We start from the raw sequence: 19,161 nt of genomic DNA, 5'->3' as shown, positions 1-19,161 counted from the left end.
AGTCCCGAGATGGTATGTGTGATGTTGTTGGGGCCAGTAATGGTGTTGTCCGGGTATATGTGGCAGCAAAGTTGGCATCTGGGTTTATTGCAGATGCCAACTCTGGTGCCAGTGTCCGTTTTAAGTCTGGTTGTAGTATTATTGTGGGTTAGGAGTTGTTTAAGATTGGGTGGCTGTCTGTAGGCAATGAAAGGTCTTCCTCCCAGAGCTTGAGAAAGAGAACTGTCATTGTCCAGGAGAGGTTGTAGATCTCTGATGATGCGTTGTACTGTTTTAACTTGGGAGCTGTATGTGATGACTAGAGGTGTTCTGTTACTGTAGGTGTTCTATCTGTAACTGCTTCCATTGGTGATAGCCACCTGAATTGAAGGGGTTCTAGCAACAAGGTAAAATGTAAGATGGGATTGATAATAGATAAACTAAATTGGATATGAATTTGCTGAACCATTTTTTTAAAAAGGGATACAAAAAAGTGAGGCGTGAGGAAATCAGGAAAATAAGTTAACTAAAGATGAGTTTAAAAAAAGAGGGAGTTTTGTTTCTTCTTTATGTGTTTTTCTTTTTTCTTCTTTTTATGCCTGTTTGTATTTTTGTATTTTTCTGTTTTTGTATTCTTTTTGAATTTTCTTATTGATAAAACTTAATAAAATATTAATTTTTTAAAAAATCTTCCTATCTGTAAATGGGGTGGGTGGGAGATGGGGACTGACCTCACAGGTTAGTCGTGGAAGTGAACACGTTAAAGCGTTGCTCATGTTTTCTTTTACAGTACATAGATACAGTATACGTATCCTCTTGGGAATAAGAACTATGGGAAGCTCAGCGTTCCGGGCACTTGGGACGCCGTTTCCTCAACCGCCTTAGGGAAGGCTCTGGGGCTGGAAGGGAGAAAGGCCGCCGCTTCCCTCTTTGTGGGGAGAGGCCACGGCTCGCGCAGTCGCAGCTCGCCGGCTCCAGGGCGCGCGCTGATCCCTCCAGCCTGTAGGTGGTGGTGGCGGCGGCGGCGAGGGCGGCCGTTGGGGCCTGTGCGCTCGCGTCTGCCCTTCCTGCTCGCTGCTTCTTTCGGCGGAGGCTCCTCGGCGAAGAGGTAGAAGAAGAGCCAAGCCGGCGCTGCCCCTCCCTCGCTCTTCGCCTGCGCTTAGGACCACCGAGTCGGGCCGGCGGGAGGGGGCGCGGAAAGAGAGAGCGGCGGAGGGAGAGAGAGCGGAGCCCAGGCAGCGCAGCTTCCTCTCTCCAAGCGGGCCGCCATGTCGGACGGCGAGAAGCTCAATTTGGATTCCATCATCGGGCGTCTCCTGGAAGGTGAGCCGCGGGGGCCGGGCGCGCAGCGGGGCAGCGGGGGGGGGGACCCTTGCCATTGGCTGCGGCGCCGCCGCCCCGCGAGGAGAATTGCGCGCGGGGCTGGAGTGGGCTGCTGGAGATTCCCGATCGCCCTCCTGCTCCCCTCCCCGCGCTGAAATGCGCGGCGGAGGCGCCCCCGCTCACGCTGCTGCCTCAGCCTCCGCCGCGAACGCGCGTGGCGGCGAGAAGCCCGCGCAGACCCCTGCACTACCTTTGCACCCACGCACGCAACAGCCACTTTTGCGGGGGATGGGGGGGGAAGGTGTCTGGTGTGAGTGTGTGAGCTGAACCATTCTCCTTTGTCTTTTTTTTGGGGGGGAGGTTCCCATTAGGTGTATCACCAGGGTAAGTTTTGCGTGGATTTAGTGCTTCCCACGCTTCCCCCCCCAGCCCTGTGAAACTCGCAACTCAAGCTGCTTCCTCTCCCCCCCCACAAAGTGAGGCTCTGGCGTGAACTTCCGTGGAGGAAGCGGCGCAGTTAACGCGCCGCAGGGAGGGTTGGGTTACTAGAACTAAATGCAGTAAGACAGCCGTGATCTCGCGTGGGCGCCTTCGGACTCAACTCGGAGCTTCCCCGCTCCGCGGAATCGCTGCTGCCCTCTTTTTGCCGGGTGCGGCTCCCTCCTCGCGGCTTCCCGCTAGGCGAGGCCTGGATAAGGACGGCGGATTTCTGAATCCGAAGCGGGCAACTAGCAGGATGGAGGCTTGGCGAGGGGAATTGGGGGCGGCGGCGCCTCCAGAAGGACGCCCGTGGGATTTCCTTGCGCCCGCGTGTCAGGCGGGGGAGCGCTCCTCGCGACGTAATGCGAACAATGACGGCGATGGAATCCTATTGAGCGATTGGGCAAGCATTGCGAGCGTGGGAACCGAGCCGCCCCGATGCTCCGCAGGCGCCGGCGAGGGGAGAGGGAGGCGCTGTTCCTCTTTACGGGGAAATAGCGTTGCTTTTTGGCTCGGCTTTGTGGGCGGGGTGGAGCGCAGGTGACGGCCCACCTCCGCCTGGGCGACGGTCAGGACCTGGGAGCGGAGCCCGGCGGGGCGGGGCGGATTCCTGTCCGCTCTCGCAGGCGGCTACTGTAGCCTTGGATCCGCGACCAGAGGCCCCCGAAAGGGGCTTGTCCCTAGCAAACCTCTCCACTTCTTCGCAGGTGGGTCTGGCCAAGAATCTAGACGGGGCATTGCTCTGGCAAAACGCCCCAGGAAGAAACTAACGGCCCCAAGTCTCAGCATGTTTACTTGAGAGTAGGGCCCACTGTGTTCAGCAGTTAGGGAAGACTGGGGTTGTAACCACTCCAGGGAAGGTGCTGTGTTTTTTCTGGCCAGCTAGATGTACACCTGTGCTGGTGCGATGAGATTTCAGTTTGGCCGGGACTATCCTGAACCACTTTCCTTCTGTTTCTATTGCCCAACTAGAGGATAGAAACGGAAAGAAAGCAGCAGTGTACACAAGAACAGGCAGTCAGAGTTAAGCTTGCTTGGGTTTGCCCAGCAGGCCTTCACCTGGCATACTAGTATTAGTCAGCATTGGTTACTCATAGGTACATAAGAAACTGCCTTGTACGGGAGTCGGACCATCAGTTCATCAAGCTCTCAGATTGTCTCCACCGACTGGTAGCAGCTCTTTTGGGTTCCCTGGAGATGCCAGGAGTTGAACATGGGATCTTTTGCAATCAAAGCTGATTGATGCTCTGCTTGCGATGTGGGTTTAATGAGAAAAATAAAATTATAAATATTGCACACACACTGTGCATATTAGGAAAAAACACATCAGGACATTTCTAGATGCCTTTAAACAGCATGTTTATTTAGATGCATTTAGTAAACAGAAGTATTTAAAAACAAAAACCTCCCAAGTTTGCCTAATATTTGGGATCCAATCCTTGTTACTGGTGGTCTTATGAAAGTTCCTTTGTAACTATTATAAAATTGAGTTGTCTGCACCAGCCTATTCCAGATGGTGGTGGGGCTTTCTGGTAGCACAGCTGCAATTCCAAAGCTCTAGGTTTTTACATGCCAGCGCCGTGTACTGATCCTGATTGTTTTGCTCTGCTGCTCTTGTCCCCAGGAGCATGGCTAAAGGTGGTGAATTCCTTTAAACAGAAGTCGCCACCTGCATTTTTGAGATTTTTGGACTCCTCCTAGTGTCTTGTAATGCTTCTGTACCAGAGGGTATAGGTCAGACTGGCAACAGACTTGCGGGGGGGGGGGGAGCAGGAAAACTACCAGCCTCATGTCTGGCAATGAGTAACGTAGGTGCTGGAACAGAAGTCAAGCTAAAGTAAATAATGCAGGTGTGGTGCAGCTTTAGGCCTTCTAATGTGATAAGCGAAGATTTCCAGTACTAGCCTCTTGAGGCACTTATACATTGGTGGAGTTCAAGGGAGCTGGCTTCGCATGTCCTGCCCAACTCTCCCTGCCATCCCAAAGTCAAGAATGCAGCTCTGCCTCTGGTGATGTGACAATCTCCATGGTATGGAGAGGAAGTAAATAAATTTCAACGGGGCACCAGGACTGTTTCCAGAGAGGAGAGCACTGGGAATGTCTCTGTGAAGGAGGTGCGAGTGGGGAAGACTAGTGTTTACGAAGGATGGGGCGGCATATGTTGCAGATGTCAACTGGCATGTTTTGGTTTTCCAGTGCAAGGCTCGCGCCCGGGCAAGAATGTGCAGCTGGCCGAAATCGAGATTCGGGGCCTGTGCCTGAAGTCGCGAGAAATCTTCTTGAGCCAGCCCATCCTGTTGGAGCTGGAAGCCCCGCTCAAGATTTGCGGTAAGTTTCCACCTACTGTTTAGTACAGCTGTTAGCCTATAGTTGCTTAAGGGGGATAAATCTGAAATGCATCTCAATATTTTGGTAAACTGGGAATGCCTATTTCCCCCTCCCCACGAGCGGCTTTTGTTCATCATACTTTTATTCAATCATGTATGTGTGTATGTATGTATGTATGTATTTGTTAAGTTCTGCCACATCTGTACTGTTTTTGGAGATGGGTGGTAAGTTAATGCTATTGTTTCTGCTTCAGTCAAGGTCCTATGCTAGTGGGGCACTGGCCCATGGCCCATTTGGTTTGAGAGGCCCACAGACCTCCCCTCTAAGACTGCAATCTGCCTGCTCACTCTGTAGGTCACTTAACCTCGTCACTGTCTGCCAGTGATTAACCTTCATCTGATTTCCTGTTCATTTTGGTTTCAGGCAAGTTGACATTAGGAAGGGACAAAAGTCACAGGGAGGTGCAAATTAAAAGTGGCAGAGAAGGTGGCAGAAGTCAAAAGAAAGTGAGCAAAATGAAAAGGAAAGTGAGAGGGAGACAGGTAATATCAGCAGGTGAAAGGAAGTAGAAGGAGGGGAGAAGATGAAGAAAGGAGGACAGTAATATTTGAGAACGTAAAGAAGCAGAGAGGAAGAGGTAAGGGGTGGGGCCAACCAAGAGTGGAGAAGGGCTGGGGCATGAGGACATGGAGAGGACAAAGGGATTCACTGGTACCCTGTGCATAAGACCTCAGTAACCTGGACCTGTGCCACCGCCTCTTCCTTAGAAGCACATCAGACCCTTGCAGCTGAGAGGAGGAAAGAGGATCATCTGCATTTGTACCCTTCTTGGTCTCTTGCTCTCTCCCCTGCTCAGAACAAGAGAGAGCTGTGTTATGATCCAACAGTTCCATCAGTGCTCCTCTTCTGTTAACAACTGCCCCCTCCCCTTTTCCAGGTGACATCCATGGGCAGTACTATGACCTGCTCCGACTCTTTGAATACGGGGGCTTCCCCCCAGAGAGCAACTACCTCTTCTTGGGCGACTACGTGGACCGAGGGAAGCAGTCGCTGGAGACAATCTGCCTGCTCTTGGCCTACAAGATTAAATACCCTGAGAACTTCTTCCTGCTGCGGGGGAACCACGAGTGTGCCAGCATCAACCGCATCTATGGCTTTTATGATGAATGTGAGTGCAAGGCTCCTATTTAGAACTGTGGGTGTGCAAGTGTGGAGGGTGGAGAGAGGATAGGGATGGGGAACCAGAGGACCGGGGTCTAAATGTGGCCCTCCTAACCTTTCAATCTGGCCCCCCAGCATCCGTCTGTCCTTACTGGGATGCTCTTCTTTCTCTCCCTTCCCCCTGACCCTGGCCCCCTACATTGCAGGAGCATGGCTCCTCAAAATAGCCCCTTCTCTCTCTCTCTCTCTCTCTCTCTCTCTCTCTCTCTCTCTCTCCCTCTCCTTGCTAACGTTTCCCAATTCCCCCCTTTTTGCAGGTAAAAGGCGCTATAACATCAAACTGTGGAAGACCTTCACGGACTGCTTCAACTGCCTGCCTATCGCTGCCATCGTCGATGAGAAGATCTTCTGCTGCCATGGAGGTGGGCCAGCCCCAGAAAAGATGGGGATTGGGTTGGAGGGGAGAAAATGCTGCTCCTGCTGCCTGGTGGCAGGTACTGGTGACTGTGTTTGTGTGGCCTGTCCCAGGTAGTTTGCAACCAGCATTGTCTCTGGAAAAGAACAAAAGCTGCTGCAGCCACAGGCCATGGGAGCAACCTACCTTGGAATTAGGTGCCTTGGCGCATGCTGAGCTGGCGCTCTTCCTTGGGGAGCGGGCAGAATAAAAGCCCGGGAAAATGTTGACATGAGTGGGAAGAAGGTCAAGACCTTTTACAAGGGTTTCCTCATTTATTTATTTGTTTTTACTATGGAGTTTGGAGTGAAGGCTTTCCCCAGGTCTCTTTTGGCCCACTGGGAGAGCATCAGCTCAGCGCGTGTTTGGCAGGGGTGGACTGGATTCGGGCTTGCAGGATTTGTTTTGTTTGTTTATCAACACCACAAAATTCAATAACTGGAGGCAGGTGGAAAATAGTGGCTGCTGGCAGAGGCAGCTGCCTCCTCCACATTCTGTGACCTGCGTAGACAAGTACACATTGGCTGCTGGGTTGCTCCAGAGAAGGGAGTCCAACACACAGGTTTAAAGCCATCCAACAGAGCTGCACAGACCTGGTTGATGGCAACCAGTTATTACTTATATTTTATAGGTGAGGAGCATGGAGGCTGAGAGACTAGTAATTAGTAAAAGGCCAGGCACGGAGGAGACTTTTAAAAAGAAGAACATGCAGCTTTAAGGAACTGTGTGCAATCCTAAGCATATTTAGGGAAATAGGATGCCAAGGATTGAACCTAGTGCTCTACCTACCACTGAGCTAAGGATTGCTGCCGCTGAAATATTTACAACTTGTCCATGGATCAGGCATGTAGGTTTGCAAACGGCTGCAACCTCTCTCCTTTTTTTGGGTGCTGTTTGTAAATAATGAGGAATCGGAAACCACCATTGATCCTTACAAATCATCCAAAATTTTACCAGGCTACCTTCTGCGCACTCATACTGTAGGATACTAATTCCATTTAGCTTTTCTTTCTCTGTAATTTCCTGATACTGCTTCTTTTTTCCTTCTTGCAATGTGACAAGACATAAGGTAGCAGTTTGGGGTTAGTTAAGGGAAGAGTATGAGTAGGGGGGCAGGCTCAGCCCTACCATTAGGCAGAGTCAGGAGGCTGCCATGGGGAGATGATACTGGGGGATGTAAAAGGGCAGCAAATGGCTGTTTTGCTTTATTAATATTTTTAACTGTAGGAGAGGTTTGTGTAATTTTTCTGCCTTGGGCGCCAGAATAACTTGGCTGGCCTTGGGTACTATATGCCTTGACTCGAGGGGGTGGGTGCCATTCGCTGCTCTGCCTCAGGCAGCAAAATGGCTTGAGCTGGCCCTGGCAGAGGGTGTAAACTTGGCACAACTCCCCTCCCCACCTGCTGTCCCTTGGCAGCATTGACAGTATGTATACCTTGTTTTCCAGGGCTCTCGCCTGACCTCCAGTCCATGGAACAGATTCGGCGGATCATGAGGCCCACGGATGTCCCTGACCAGGGCCTGCTCTGTGACTTGCTCTGGTCCGATCCTGACAAAGACGTGCAGGGCTGGGGCGAGAATGACCGCGGGGTCTCCTTCACCTTTGGCTCAGAAGTTGTCGCCAAATTCCTTCACAAGCATGATCTAGACTTGATCTGCCGAGCGCACCAGGTTGGGGCACTGAGACCGCCCTGGAAGAGGGGAGGGTGCCTGGGCTGTGGGAGTGGGAACAGGAGAAGAGCCCTGCTGCGTCAATCAAGGGCCCATCTAGCCTGGCCAAGGGGAAGCCCACAAGCAGGACGTGGGGAATAGGTACATACTATGCCTGTTTCACGGTTAATTCTCTGCCCCCTCCCTCTGTTTCTCTTTGCCTTCCCCCTCCAATAGGTGGTAGAAGACGGCTATGAGTTTTTTGCCAAACGGCAGCTGGTGACCCTCTTTTCTGCCCCGAACTACTGTGGGGAGTTTGATAATGCAGGCGCAATGATGAGTGTTGACGAGACTCTTATGTGCTCCTTCCAGGTAAAGACTATTGAGCATAGCGCTTCCCTCTTTTCCTATTACCAGTACTCTACCCTCTTCTGATAGTGTGTAGGTTGTAAAGGAGGATAGAAGCCTTAAAAAAAAAATAGAGGCAGATTTTTTGGTGATCCACTATCCTGATGCTGGATGCCACATAATATGTGTGGGACCTCAGGATATGAACACCCCTCTTTTGATTTTAAATGTATCATATAAATTATCTGTCCTATTTCAAAATGGTTTTCTGTATGCTGAATCGCTTATCAGGATATGTTTCTGTAGAAACGTGAACTGGGATGCCCAAATAACCTGTCTTCTGGGGCTACAGTATTTTATTTAAACATTCTTCCATTGGGAGCCCTTCCAGTTAGCTTTTGCCCAGTGCTCATCTAGAGCTCTGTGCTATTTTTAACTAGGAAAAAAATCCCAAAGCCACAGGGTGATAATATGTATGGAAGAAATTCAGTGTTGTGCTCTTCTAATTGTTCCATCAGCACAAATACCCCTGGGTGCTGTATTGAGGGGAGAAGGGAGAATGGGATATAAAAACCCCACTGAGGCAGCTTTTACAGTACATTTTATTTATTTATGTACATGAAATAAAATTACCTTAAAACGATAGTATAAAAGTGATCATGAAACAATTAAAAGAACAATAAATAGATGAATTAACACTGTATTTTAGCTTAAAAGATTTTAAAATTATGCCAAAATTAGCAGTATCAAAGAGCTACCAAGAAAGAAAACGTATTGAAATAGATTAGGTCTTAAATAGATTAGGTCTTTAAACAGGCCTTAAGTACTGAAAATCTGACTTAGAGGGCTTCAGTCCTTGTTTTGTTGCTTTGATTATTTAGCATGTGAATGAGAGGTAAAACGGGGTTGTGGGTTGCAATGAGACACAAAATTTTTACCCTGAAACTAATCTTTTCTCTCCTATCCCCTTCCCCACTCCTCATTTCTTGAATTCTACAGATCTTGAAACCGGCTGACAAGAGTAAGGGCAAATATGGCCAGTTCAGTGGATTGAACTCTAGTGGGCGCCCAGTCACTCCGCCACGCAACTCTGCCAAAGCCAAGAAGTAACTAGCCCTGCCTGCCCCCCTAGCTGTAGGTGTGGGGCCCAGGCTGTCTTGCGTAGCGGTTACACTGTACAGCGGCTGCTTACCTCCCCAGGGCCCAGCCATGTAATTTTTTTAAAGAAAACGGCTGAATAAGAATTCAATACCAAAAATTCTGCTCCCCTGGGATTGGGGATGTCTTTATTTTTTGGGGTATTTTTGATTGACTTTTTTGCCAACTTTGTCCTGATGTGTGCTCCCCCCTTTCCCCCATGGGGGGTTACTACATCTTTTTGAATAAACATGTTAAGATTCTTATGTAGCTGCTCCTTTGTCGACTGTTTGGGGAGAATAAAATGAATGGGGCTGCATGATGCGCCTTGGAGGATGAAACAAGCTCTCCTTAGGAGGTGTGGAGGAGAGGATGTTGGAAGGTTCAGGACAGATAAAATGAAGTCCTCCTTCCACAGTGCCTAGCAAAACGGTGGAGCTTGCTTCCATTAGATGTAGTGGTGGCCAACAGCTTTGATGGCTTGAAAAGGGGATTAGGCAAATTCATGGAGGGTAGGGCCTCCAGATAGCTGTAGTAGAAGTGACATGCCTCTGCAATACCAGCTGTTTGGAATCTTAAAGTAGGGAGAGTGCAGTTATGGGCTTCCCAGAGGCATATGGGATGCTGGGCCAGATGGGGCTTTGATGCAGCAAGGCTGCACACACATTCTTAGAAATGGGAGCAAGTTACACGATCAAGACGAAGCATCTTAAAAGACATCTTGCCCTCTGTCCCCAATTACCTTTCCATATTTCGCCTGCTAAAATCCCCTTTGCACTTTGGCTGACATGGAGCCATTTGTGACTACCTTTGCAGGATCCTCTGGTTACCAGTTTTAAGACTTTTCATGTTGAAAAACTGGCTTGCTTCGGTATCTCTGTAGTTTGTTTTCTTCACTAACCACCACCTATATCTTACTCTCCTCACCTACCTGCATTGCCTGCAAGCTTGAAATGGAATAGAGAAGCTGAGCTATGCAGTGGCACTATGTGGTAAGACAGCCCCTTTCGTAGAGGCATGAAGGCTTCCTAGCTCTGAAGAGCATAAGTGTATGTGGCATGAATAGCATAAGCTGCGCAAGGGACCCTAAAGATGCAGAAACGGTCCTTATTTTAGATTCTTCTATATCCATTAGCTCACACAGACCAGTGGATTGAGAATCGGTGCTAATGCACCCAATTTAGATTCCAGTAGGGCTGTGCTGAAAGCTCCCATGATACTTTTAACACATGATACTACTAACAGGGTTATGTAACACCACCTCCTCACCGTAAGCTGTTTAAGGGAGCCTTTCCCCCTGCCTTCTTAATGTGAATTGGTTTGTTGTTGCTTGCTTAATCTCTAGTTAAATCCCAAGCCACAGCACAGTTATCAGCAGCTTGTAGGAATTTGCTGTGGTCCTCAGCCAAGGCAATCCTGCGGGGCTTAAGCAAAAAGCAAGGCAGGACACAGGAAGCTGTGCCTATCCAGTAGAATAGAACTAGAGGCCTACTAAGGACAGATATTTTGGGCCAGGAAAGGCAAGAGTTCTTATTAGATAACTAACAGCATTTTGAGCTACACTGACAGGGTGGGGATTGATTCTGCATTAGGAGTGGGATTCAACTGATGAATCCCACCAGTGGAAATGGCACAAGGATTTCCACTTGCACAACACGGTTCCCCCATGGCAAAATAAGCTCTGGGGGGTGTTAGGAGAACCCTTAGAGCAGCACAGGATGAGGATTGTTCTACCTGGCAAGCCAAAATGTGATAAGAGCACAATGCTGGCTTCCTCCCCTGGAGTCCATCTGGAAAAGACACCAGGCCTGCACTGTGGATGGGCACCGTTGTTTTACCAGAGGGACGGACTTCTTAAAGTGACTTTATATTGTGGCAACAGAGGATAACAAAATATGTTTGCCAATGATTCTGATGCTTGTAGTTAGGGCTGAAATCTATTCACCTGCCTGCAGAAGGAAAGAGGAAATAGCAATGCTCTCCTCTGCTACCTCCTGTGCTTTACATAGTACTGTAGTTTACTAATACCACCCTGGCTGCTACAGATCCCTTTCCTGTAATCAACCTTCAATTCCCATCTGCCCGACAGCTAAATTATAGGTTTAGCAATGAAACAGGTTAATTACAAGGGAGGAAGAGAAGGCTGGCTCAAGAGGCGTGGAGTGGAAGGCAGTAAAAAGAAGGCTACAGCAACTGATGGATAACCACAGCAACAATTCACACCACAGTCAAAACATCTTAAAAATTTTTATTAGAAAATAAGTATTTTACATCTATGGATGTTAGCCACAAACCCACTGGAGGAAAGTCTAATCTCTCGCATCCGCCTCCCTTTCAAAGGCGTGCAGTAATACTTTAGCAAAGAAGGTAGATCTATGTGTCATGTCTCAATGTGGTTCTGTCTACAGAAGGTTTTTTTCCCTCCATGATGGAAGAACCACACAATTCAGCGCTGATTCTCTGGGGAGCAGCAGGAGAGCTGAAGAGGGGCAGCCTGGGATCCAACCCAAAAGAGGGCTCAAGCTGCTTAGCTTGAAACATCTCATTTCTAGCAGTAGCTGGGGGACCTCTCACGTTTCTCCCTCACTGTCTTCTGCCAACACCTCTTGGCTTGTACATGAGTGGACCAAGGGCTGTGATGGGCTGAGGACCGACCCAAAGAACAAGGAGCGGAACTGCAAATGAAACAAAAGCAGGGCAAAGACATGTCTTGGGGGTGCAGGTTTGCAAGAGATCTAGAAATAGTACGTTGTTGATATACCAGAATCTTGCACGGTTGATAATATTAAAAATGTATTAGGTTAAGAAGGCCATAGAAATATACTTGAAAATAAGCATATAGCATTCAGTGGGGGGCATGTTGTGGTCAGGACCTGAGTGTTCAGCTAGTTTCCATGTTCCTCCAAACCACTCCCAAACTAACAGCATCTCTTAAGTGTCTAGTTTCTACCACACCCTACCGATTCCCTTCCACTGTCTTAAAAAACCCAGATTTTGCAATCGTGCCATTACCAAAGCTTGACTGCTGCCACTGGAATTCTATGGCTCTGCTCCAGGTCCAGATAGTCATGATTACGGGCCAATGAACAAGCAAGCTGTTAAGTGACTACAGCCTCTTTGCTTTCCATGGAAGTCTAGTTTCAATGAACTTTAACTGAATCAAGAGTAAGTAAGGGATGTGCAACATATTACAGCTCTAGCAGGTACATATTCCAAGGCTCAACATGCACCCTCTTGTGACCTGTACTGTGTGGATGAACACTGCCGAAACAGACTATGCCTATCACACCTTCCTGTACTGAAACAGATTCCACCTTTTTTTCCTCCTGCATTCTGGGTACATTCTGAACCACTGAATGCACACCCACTAGAATTGTAAAGTGGTCAAGAGATCTGCAGGGCCACAGTGCCTCACACTTTCCACTACACATTCATGCTCTGATCCCTCTCTGCACGTACCCTTTTTTGTGGCGGTGTGCCAGGCACAGTTCCCTCAGGATCGCTTTCCAACTCCCTTGTATCAGAAAAGGTGCGTCTCGAGGGGAAGGTGGGGCTGGGAGGGGCTTCTGCCCCCTCTGTGCCTTCGCAGGTGGTTTCCATGGCTATCATGTAGGCATCAATGTCATCACCGGCGAAATCGTAAGCAGGCTTGGATGTGCTGGCGTAAGAGAGATATAGGAGCAGAGCTGTGAGGAAGCACTTTCTGTGAAGAGACACCCCAACAAATAGAAATGGTTTCTTTTTGGGGACTCATGACTAAGGTGTTTGTTTTATTGACAAGAGGGTTCCAAGAGAGAAGTTCAATAAGCTAGACGGAAATCATAGGGTTGGAAGGGACTTCATAAGGCCTTCATCTCTCACATCCTTATCCATTTAAGCAAGCCCCAGTTCCAAACACACTGACACAAACTACCTAAGTTTAAAAGGCTAAAAATGACATAAAATGTTTAACAGAAAGCTGAGACACTGAGCTGTTCCAAGAGTAACCAAGGCAACTGTATATAGCTGCTAAGATGGTAGCTCAGGTCAGGACTGGAAAATGTCAGGCAGATCTGTTCACTATGCTATAAAAACACCTATGACAAAATGATGCCAAGAGCACAGAGGTGCCCGGCGTGCTCTGGTCCATGGGGTCACGAAGAGTCGGACACGACTAAACGACTAAACAACAACAAATGTGCCAAGCAGAGACGGCACTCCTACCAAATATGTCATTGTCCTCTGGGATCCTCCCTGCACCCTGCTCCACTTCAGGGCGTGCCAGATTTTGTGGTGCAGGAGCTTCAACCCTGCTTACCTGTTGTTGTTCTTCTCTGAACTCTCTCTCTCAGCCAGAGTGGCCAAGACCAGGTGCACATTCAGCACAGGGTCCTCCAGGGTGAAGATAGCTGGCCTGCGAGGAGAGAACTGATGAGAGCAGGATTCTCAAGGCACAGGCTTGGGGGCTAAAGGGGAATCAAGGGGGGGATGGCAGAGAAAGCTGCAGCTAATGGAGCCAAGGGCCCTACTCTTGCAATGAAGCAAACAAAGTCTGGCTGCTGGCTGTTACAGGACTGGCAACAAGCCAGGGCTGCTCTTCTGGGCAACCTCACAAGATCAGACCAAAGGACCATCTGGTCCAGCACTCTCGCTTCTGCAGTGGCCAACCAGGTCCCCCTAGGAAGCTCGCAAGCATGATGGCAACTAACCCTTCCCATGCAGCTGTTTCCCAGCAGCTGGCATTCAGTGGCCTACTGCCTCCTGCAGAAGGGAGTTTCATTTAGCCACGAAGGTGCTTCCCCTCCAGAACATCCCTCGTGAAGGCTTACCTGCCAGGGATGTCAAAGTGGATGTTGAGGGGGAGATTTGAGGACTCAGCAAAGCTCAGAAGGCCCTGTTAGAGAGAGGTGAAAGAGGTTGGAAAGAGCACAAGGCCACCCATTTCAAATGAGGGCAAGGAGAGGGGAAGCAAACTCACCCGGAATTCCTTGAGGCAGAAAGTGACTTGCGTCTCTTCCTTGACATGGAAGACCTGGAACTCATCCTCGCTCAAACAGAGCTCAGTCACCATCATCCGGCTGGGCTCTGAGGGAGAGGTGGGGATCAAAGAAGGCCCTCATTTGACAGCTACCACTGTCAACACTTCCCACAAGAAAACTGCTAAGGAGAAACTGCTAGCCACATAAAGGCAGGCCACGGACCCTGCAGGAACTCTCCACCTCCTATCATCCCCAGTTGCACATATAGGATGCCCTCATATGTGATCTAAAGGTTCTTGAGATGGGCAAATTAAGTATCCCATCCTTTGATGGGCTCTGGGGATAAGATGGAAGCCGAGTCACGGCGGGCAGCTCACCTGTCTCTTCTTCCAGGTAACTGCGCAAGGTCACCTTCCCAGAAGGGCTGGCACCCAGGGTCACCTCAGCCTGTGTCAATGGAAAATGCACCACAGCATCCACCAATAGCCTGAAATAGATGAAGGAGGGGCAGAGAAAGGTGATAAGAGGGGGAAGTGGCTTTCGTGGCTGAACATCCCCACTTTCCTTCTGCATATAATACTCTTTGCCCTAATTAAAGAACCATGGCACAGCATCAGCCCACACAAAGCATCCGTTGATTCCCAGACCCAATAGCAACCCATGTTCCTCATTCCTTCCACGCTGCAGTTGATGCATCTTTAGTATAAGTAGACTGGTCTATGCACATCAATTCTCCCTATACTGCAATATCTCTCAACCATACCATGGTCCCACCTGGGAGGGGCATGAAGAGCATGAGCACACTGCCCTGTGTCAAAGACTGCCTGCAGGGATTCACAGTCCTGGAATGACAAGTCATGGGTCTTGATGACACCTGCAGAGACATAGATAAAGAGTGTCAGTGGAAAATGGCTCCAGGGCATTCTGTCTCCCGGAAGACTCTGAGCAATGCAAGGAGCAGACATAAGGAGAAGGCAGCAATGGTCTACCCCACCCCAGGCCTAAAATGGAAAAGAGCAGCAGCCACCAGACATTGGGGATGGAGGAAAAACTCTAATGTAGTATTTTCTTTCTTTCTTTCTTTCTTTCTTTCTTTCTTTCTTTCTTTCTTTCTTTCTTCCTTCCTTCCTTCCTTCCTTCCTTCCTTCCTTCCTTCCTTCCTTCCTTCCTTCCTTCTTTCTTTCTTTCTTTCTTTCTTTCTTTCTTTCTTTCTACTTTTTAAAGCCTTGTTTTAAAATGGAATTGTTACAGCCAGTTCATGTTGCTACAAATCTTTAGATTCAAGATCCATAGATAGTGACTGGATTACTGCACGAGCAACACCTGTCGCTGGAAAAGTGCTTTTGATTGTTGCAGAATGCCAAGACACCTTCAGGTTAAATGTCCCAATCTGGAAGTCTGCCAGGCACACTGCTCCTGTAGGGTGGAAGCAAAGCTTTCACACAGCACAGCCTCCATCTCCTCTTGCTTCTCATGCATCTCAAGAATTCTCCATCTTCTGCATTAAGTGAAACGGGCTGATCAGTGGTTGAACCACCAAATTGCCGTGTGAAAGAACTGAGAAGCTTGTTTCTATTCATACGAACCTTTCTTTTTCCCATGAAGTTTAAAGCAAAAGTGCAGAGGGATTTGAAATGAGGATTCTGATTAAATGAAATAAGCTTATGCTAGCGTTTTCAATGGAAATGCTGTTCACTGGGATAGAGAAAGATAAAAGCAGATACAATAAAAGAAGCACAAATAAAGCTAGAATTAGTGGGCTTTGCCTACCATTGGCTCTGGCTTCTCCTCCTGCTGGCCTCTCTGCCTTCTGGCCTGCCAGTCTCAATGGGCACTAGCCACCACTGGTGAGAACCCTCACCTTTAGGAGACATCAGTCACCGCTGTGTCCCTACCCTCTGCCCCCATTAGAACAGGACCATGATCTTCAATTATGCTTTTTTGCAGAAACCAGCTAGGATCCTTACTCAGGGTTGTGGATTCTCTGCATCTCTTTGCTCCTCAAGATTAAGCGAGGCAGAGGGCTCATGACTCACAAAACTGATCTTCACTCCCTTTTTTGGTTGTATTATTTTCTCCCCATGCATTTGGAACACCTCATGGCCCTGTCTCCTAACTCAGTACCGGCAGCCTGATGGACTGCACTGGAGATGGCACTCAAGGCCACACTTTCAGCCATATTTATCCCTACCATATTAGCTGTGATTCCTGCACTGCAGGGGGTTAGACTAAAGAACCCTTTGGGTCCCTTCCCAGACTACATTTCAAGGATTCTACATCTTCCAGGGTATCACTCTGCACACCCAAGTAAGGTTCCTCCTCTTCCCCACCCCCAACGCTCACCATATTTGCAGTACAGCTTCACACGGAACCGGCTAGCATGGGAACTGAGCGAGATGAGGCATTTCTCCACCGTCTTCTCCAGTGAGGGGAGTGAGCGGAAGATAGCCAGGAAAGACTGGAGGGAACGAGAAGGAAAGCCAGAGTTCTGTACATGTGGTTTCCTCAAAAGGAAAAGCCAGGACCAGTGTGGGGCAGTGGTTAGTGTCTGACTAGGCCTGGGGAGACTCAGGTTCATATCTCCACTTAGCTTAGTCATCTTGGGCCAGACACTATCTCTAGGCTTGTTCTACCTCACAGGTTTGTCATGAGGATAAAACTGAGGGAAAACAGAGACCACCTATGCCACAGAGAGGAAAGATGGGATATAATGAATGTAATGGGGGGGAAAACACTCAACTGCTGAAGCCACTAACTTTGTCTCAGAGAACTGAGCTGGGGTGCTCTGATTCTGGCAGAGTTACTTCCAGGAGTAAAAACAATTCAGTTTTGAAAGTCTGCACAAATACTGCTTTCTTGCCACTTAGTTGAGCAACAATAGGGAAGTGCAATGACCTTAAGTGAGCTGCAGATGGAGCTTGGAAGGCATTCGTTTCTTTAAGCCTTGGAAGGTATTTGTGGCAATCAACAGAGGGTGAAAAATCACAGTGGCTTATAAAAATAACCTGTATATTGAAAGCTCTCCTCCACTCTGAAACACGCAAACACCAAAAACATTCTTCTACCTATCCTTGCACTGCTGAATCAGGCCAAGCATCCATCTAAAGCAGCTTTCCAATGACCATGGTTATCTAGATGCTTCTGAGAAGCTAGCAAGCAGGGCATTAAGGCAATGTCCTTCCTTTAGTTTTTTCCCCTTAGCATTGTTACTCAGAGGTATATTGCTCCTCAACCTGGAAGTTCCATTCAGCATCATTTCTAATACTTACTGAGACACCTATTACTTCACCATCTTATCAGAACAGAACTTAGGGAGATGGAAAATCCTTGGAAGGATCTGTGCAGCACAATACTGAGCACATTTCAACCACTCAACCCACTGAGTGCCTGCTGCTTTGCTTAAAAAAACAATAGTGCATGTGAAAAAATAACTAAATGTCAGAGAATTACTTAGCCAAGCCTCTTCTCTAACATGCCATTTTTGCAACTATGCAGTGATTTTTCACCACTATCACCTGCAGTACAAAGTGGTACATATGGGGTGTCTGCGCAGACCAGGCCATCATTGGTGCTTGCAAAGAGAACTATAGGCAACAAGTACCAGGTTGGAGTTCATTGGTCTTCTGATAAAAGCCTGCATTGCCCCATCCTGACCTTTCAACAGCCTCATGTGGGCCCCTCACCTTCATGAGCACTTTGCACCGGAAACCACCTGCATCCAAGTCAGATTCCGATTCCCCTGGCTGGTAGAACTGGAAGAAGAGCGGGGCAAACAGGAAGCAGGCATAGGCCGAGCGGGACGCATTGACCGTACGCAAGGAGAGCTGGGGAAACAAGGATAGGAAGTGTCATTAACTCCATCATTGTCACAGAGAAGATTCCCCACACCCCTCTTAGCTTCTTTGTCCTTGTCCTAAGTAGTTCAAATCCTGCTTTCTAAAGACACAGCATTGCTGCCTCCCAAACAGGACAAACCAGCATCATCAAACAGCTCCCAGCACATACAACATGCTGATCAATGAGACAGCTGCAATGGCTTAGGCCAGAGGAACCTGTGGCTCTCTGGATGCTGAGGGACTACAACCCCCATCTTCCCTGACCCCTGGATGTGCTGGCCAGGACAAGTGGGAGCTGGCAGTCCAAGGCCGCATACCCCATCCCCAGCCATTGCAATACCAGGATAGTGTTGCTGCTCTGCAACAGAGACTCCCCTCACTTAGCTTGCAGATGATGTCTCACTGATAAATCTTCCATTCTGAGAGTTATAAGCAATAAACACACTAGACAGACCTTCCCTACACCTCCCAGCCTGTCACCTTACCCCTTCTTGAAGAGGCTCAATGTAAATTTCATCTCCGACACGGGAAAGAGAGTGCACCGCTTTCCCCAGGGCTGCACAAGAGACAAAAGAACACTGAGCAGGTATGGATCAACGTAAGCCTCTTCCGATGTCTGATCTTGCATTCCACCTCAGCCTGCCTTTTTGTGCAGGCTGAGACCATCCCCTGCAGAATCCCTCTTCTATTAAATAACCACCTGGGTCTATTATTTACTCAGAAGCCCCAGACATGCCAAAACACGTGTCATTCTTCTCATGTCACACTCCCATACAGGTATCATAACCCCACCCTCCACACACACACAAACGCACACACCTTCTCACTGGCTATCGTCTCATCAGGAAAGTCCCCTTATAACAGGGGTAGAGAAGCTGTAGTCCATGCATTGATGGACTACAACTCCCATCATCCCTGACAGATGACCTTGCTGGTTCTGATGGGAACTGAAGTCCAGCTAGAGAATGACAGGTTCCCTACTCCTGCCTTCACAGGTTTAGAAGCTCATTTCAGGAGGCTTCCCTTCTTCCTGTAACCATACAGGAAGCCCCTTTCCTGGTCAAACATCAAGCAATAGTCAACTTTGCCCACCCCAAATCCAAATAGTTAATCTTGCCTCACCTTTCACATTGCCCCCAGTAATTGTGCACTTCATGCCAAGGCAGAGAAGCCTCAAAGTTCCCCCACACCAGACACAAGGTGGGGGGAACTAAACATCCGGTGTATTCACCAAGTACACTGTGGCCAGCTCTGTTTTCTAATGGAGAGAACTCCCCAGAACTCCAAGTAGATGCTGAGGGGTGAGGAGAAAGAGAATGTATATGTACACATACATCACACATACATTGTTACAACTAACCATTTCTTAGACTGCTTCTACAGACCAAGGATAAGCTCCACTAGTATTGTGATCATCAGAACACTTTGAAATCAAGTATAACCCATTGTGACTGGAGTTTTTATTTCCTATTTTTTACAGTTGCCTTCCAAAGCAAAGTTCTAATCT

General features: G+C 48.4%; 2 protein-coding genes across 2 annotated transcripts; one reads left to right on the top strand and one right to left on the bottom strand.

Moving 5' to 3' along the window:
* The first annotated feature begins 1,143 nt into the window (after positions 1-1,143).
* On the top strand, positions 1,144-9,126 carry PPP1CA (protein phosphatase 1 catalytic subunit alpha). Its single transcript, XM_082212023.1, has 7 exons — positions 1,144-1,302; positions 3,979-4,110; positions 5,048-5,278; positions 5,589-5,693; positions 7,173-7,396; positions 7,613-7,747; positions 8,723-9,126. Exons 1-7 carry the CDS (start codon positions 1,248-1,250, stop codon positions 8,831-8,833), a joined length of 993 nt encoding a protein of 330 aa, XP_082068149.1. The 5' UTR covers positions 1,144-1,247; the 3' UTR covers positions 8,834-9,126.
* Positions 9,127-11,093: 1,967 nt separating this feature from the next.
* On the bottom strand, positions 11,094-18,915 carry RAD9A (RAD9 checkpoint clamp component A). Its single transcript, XM_082212015.1, has 11 exons — positions 18,777-18,915; positions 18,140-18,210; positions 17,502-17,642; positions 16,162-16,276; positions 14,593-14,692; positions 14,196-14,305; positions 13,818-13,924; positions 13,669-13,733; positions 13,158-13,253; positions 12,320-12,518; positions 11,094-11,535 (listed from the first exon to the last, which is right to left on the bottom strand). Exons 1-11 carry the CDS (start codon positions 18,808-18,810, stop codon positions 11,431-11,433), a joined length of 1,143 nt encoding a protein of 380 aa, XP_082068141.1. The 5' UTR covers positions 18,811-18,915; the 3' UTR covers positions 11,094-11,430.
* Positions 18,916-19,161: the final 246 nt, after the last annotated feature.

Source organism: Podarcis vaucheri (assembly GCF_965113315.1).
Source record: "Podarcis vaucheri genome assembly, chromosome: 1".
NCBI classification, from domain to species: domain Eukaryota; kingdom Metazoa; phylum Chordata; class Lepidosauria; order Squamata; family Lacertidae; genus Podarcis; species Podarcis vaucheri.
This window is presented reverse-complemented; position numbering and strand designations above follow the sequence as displayed.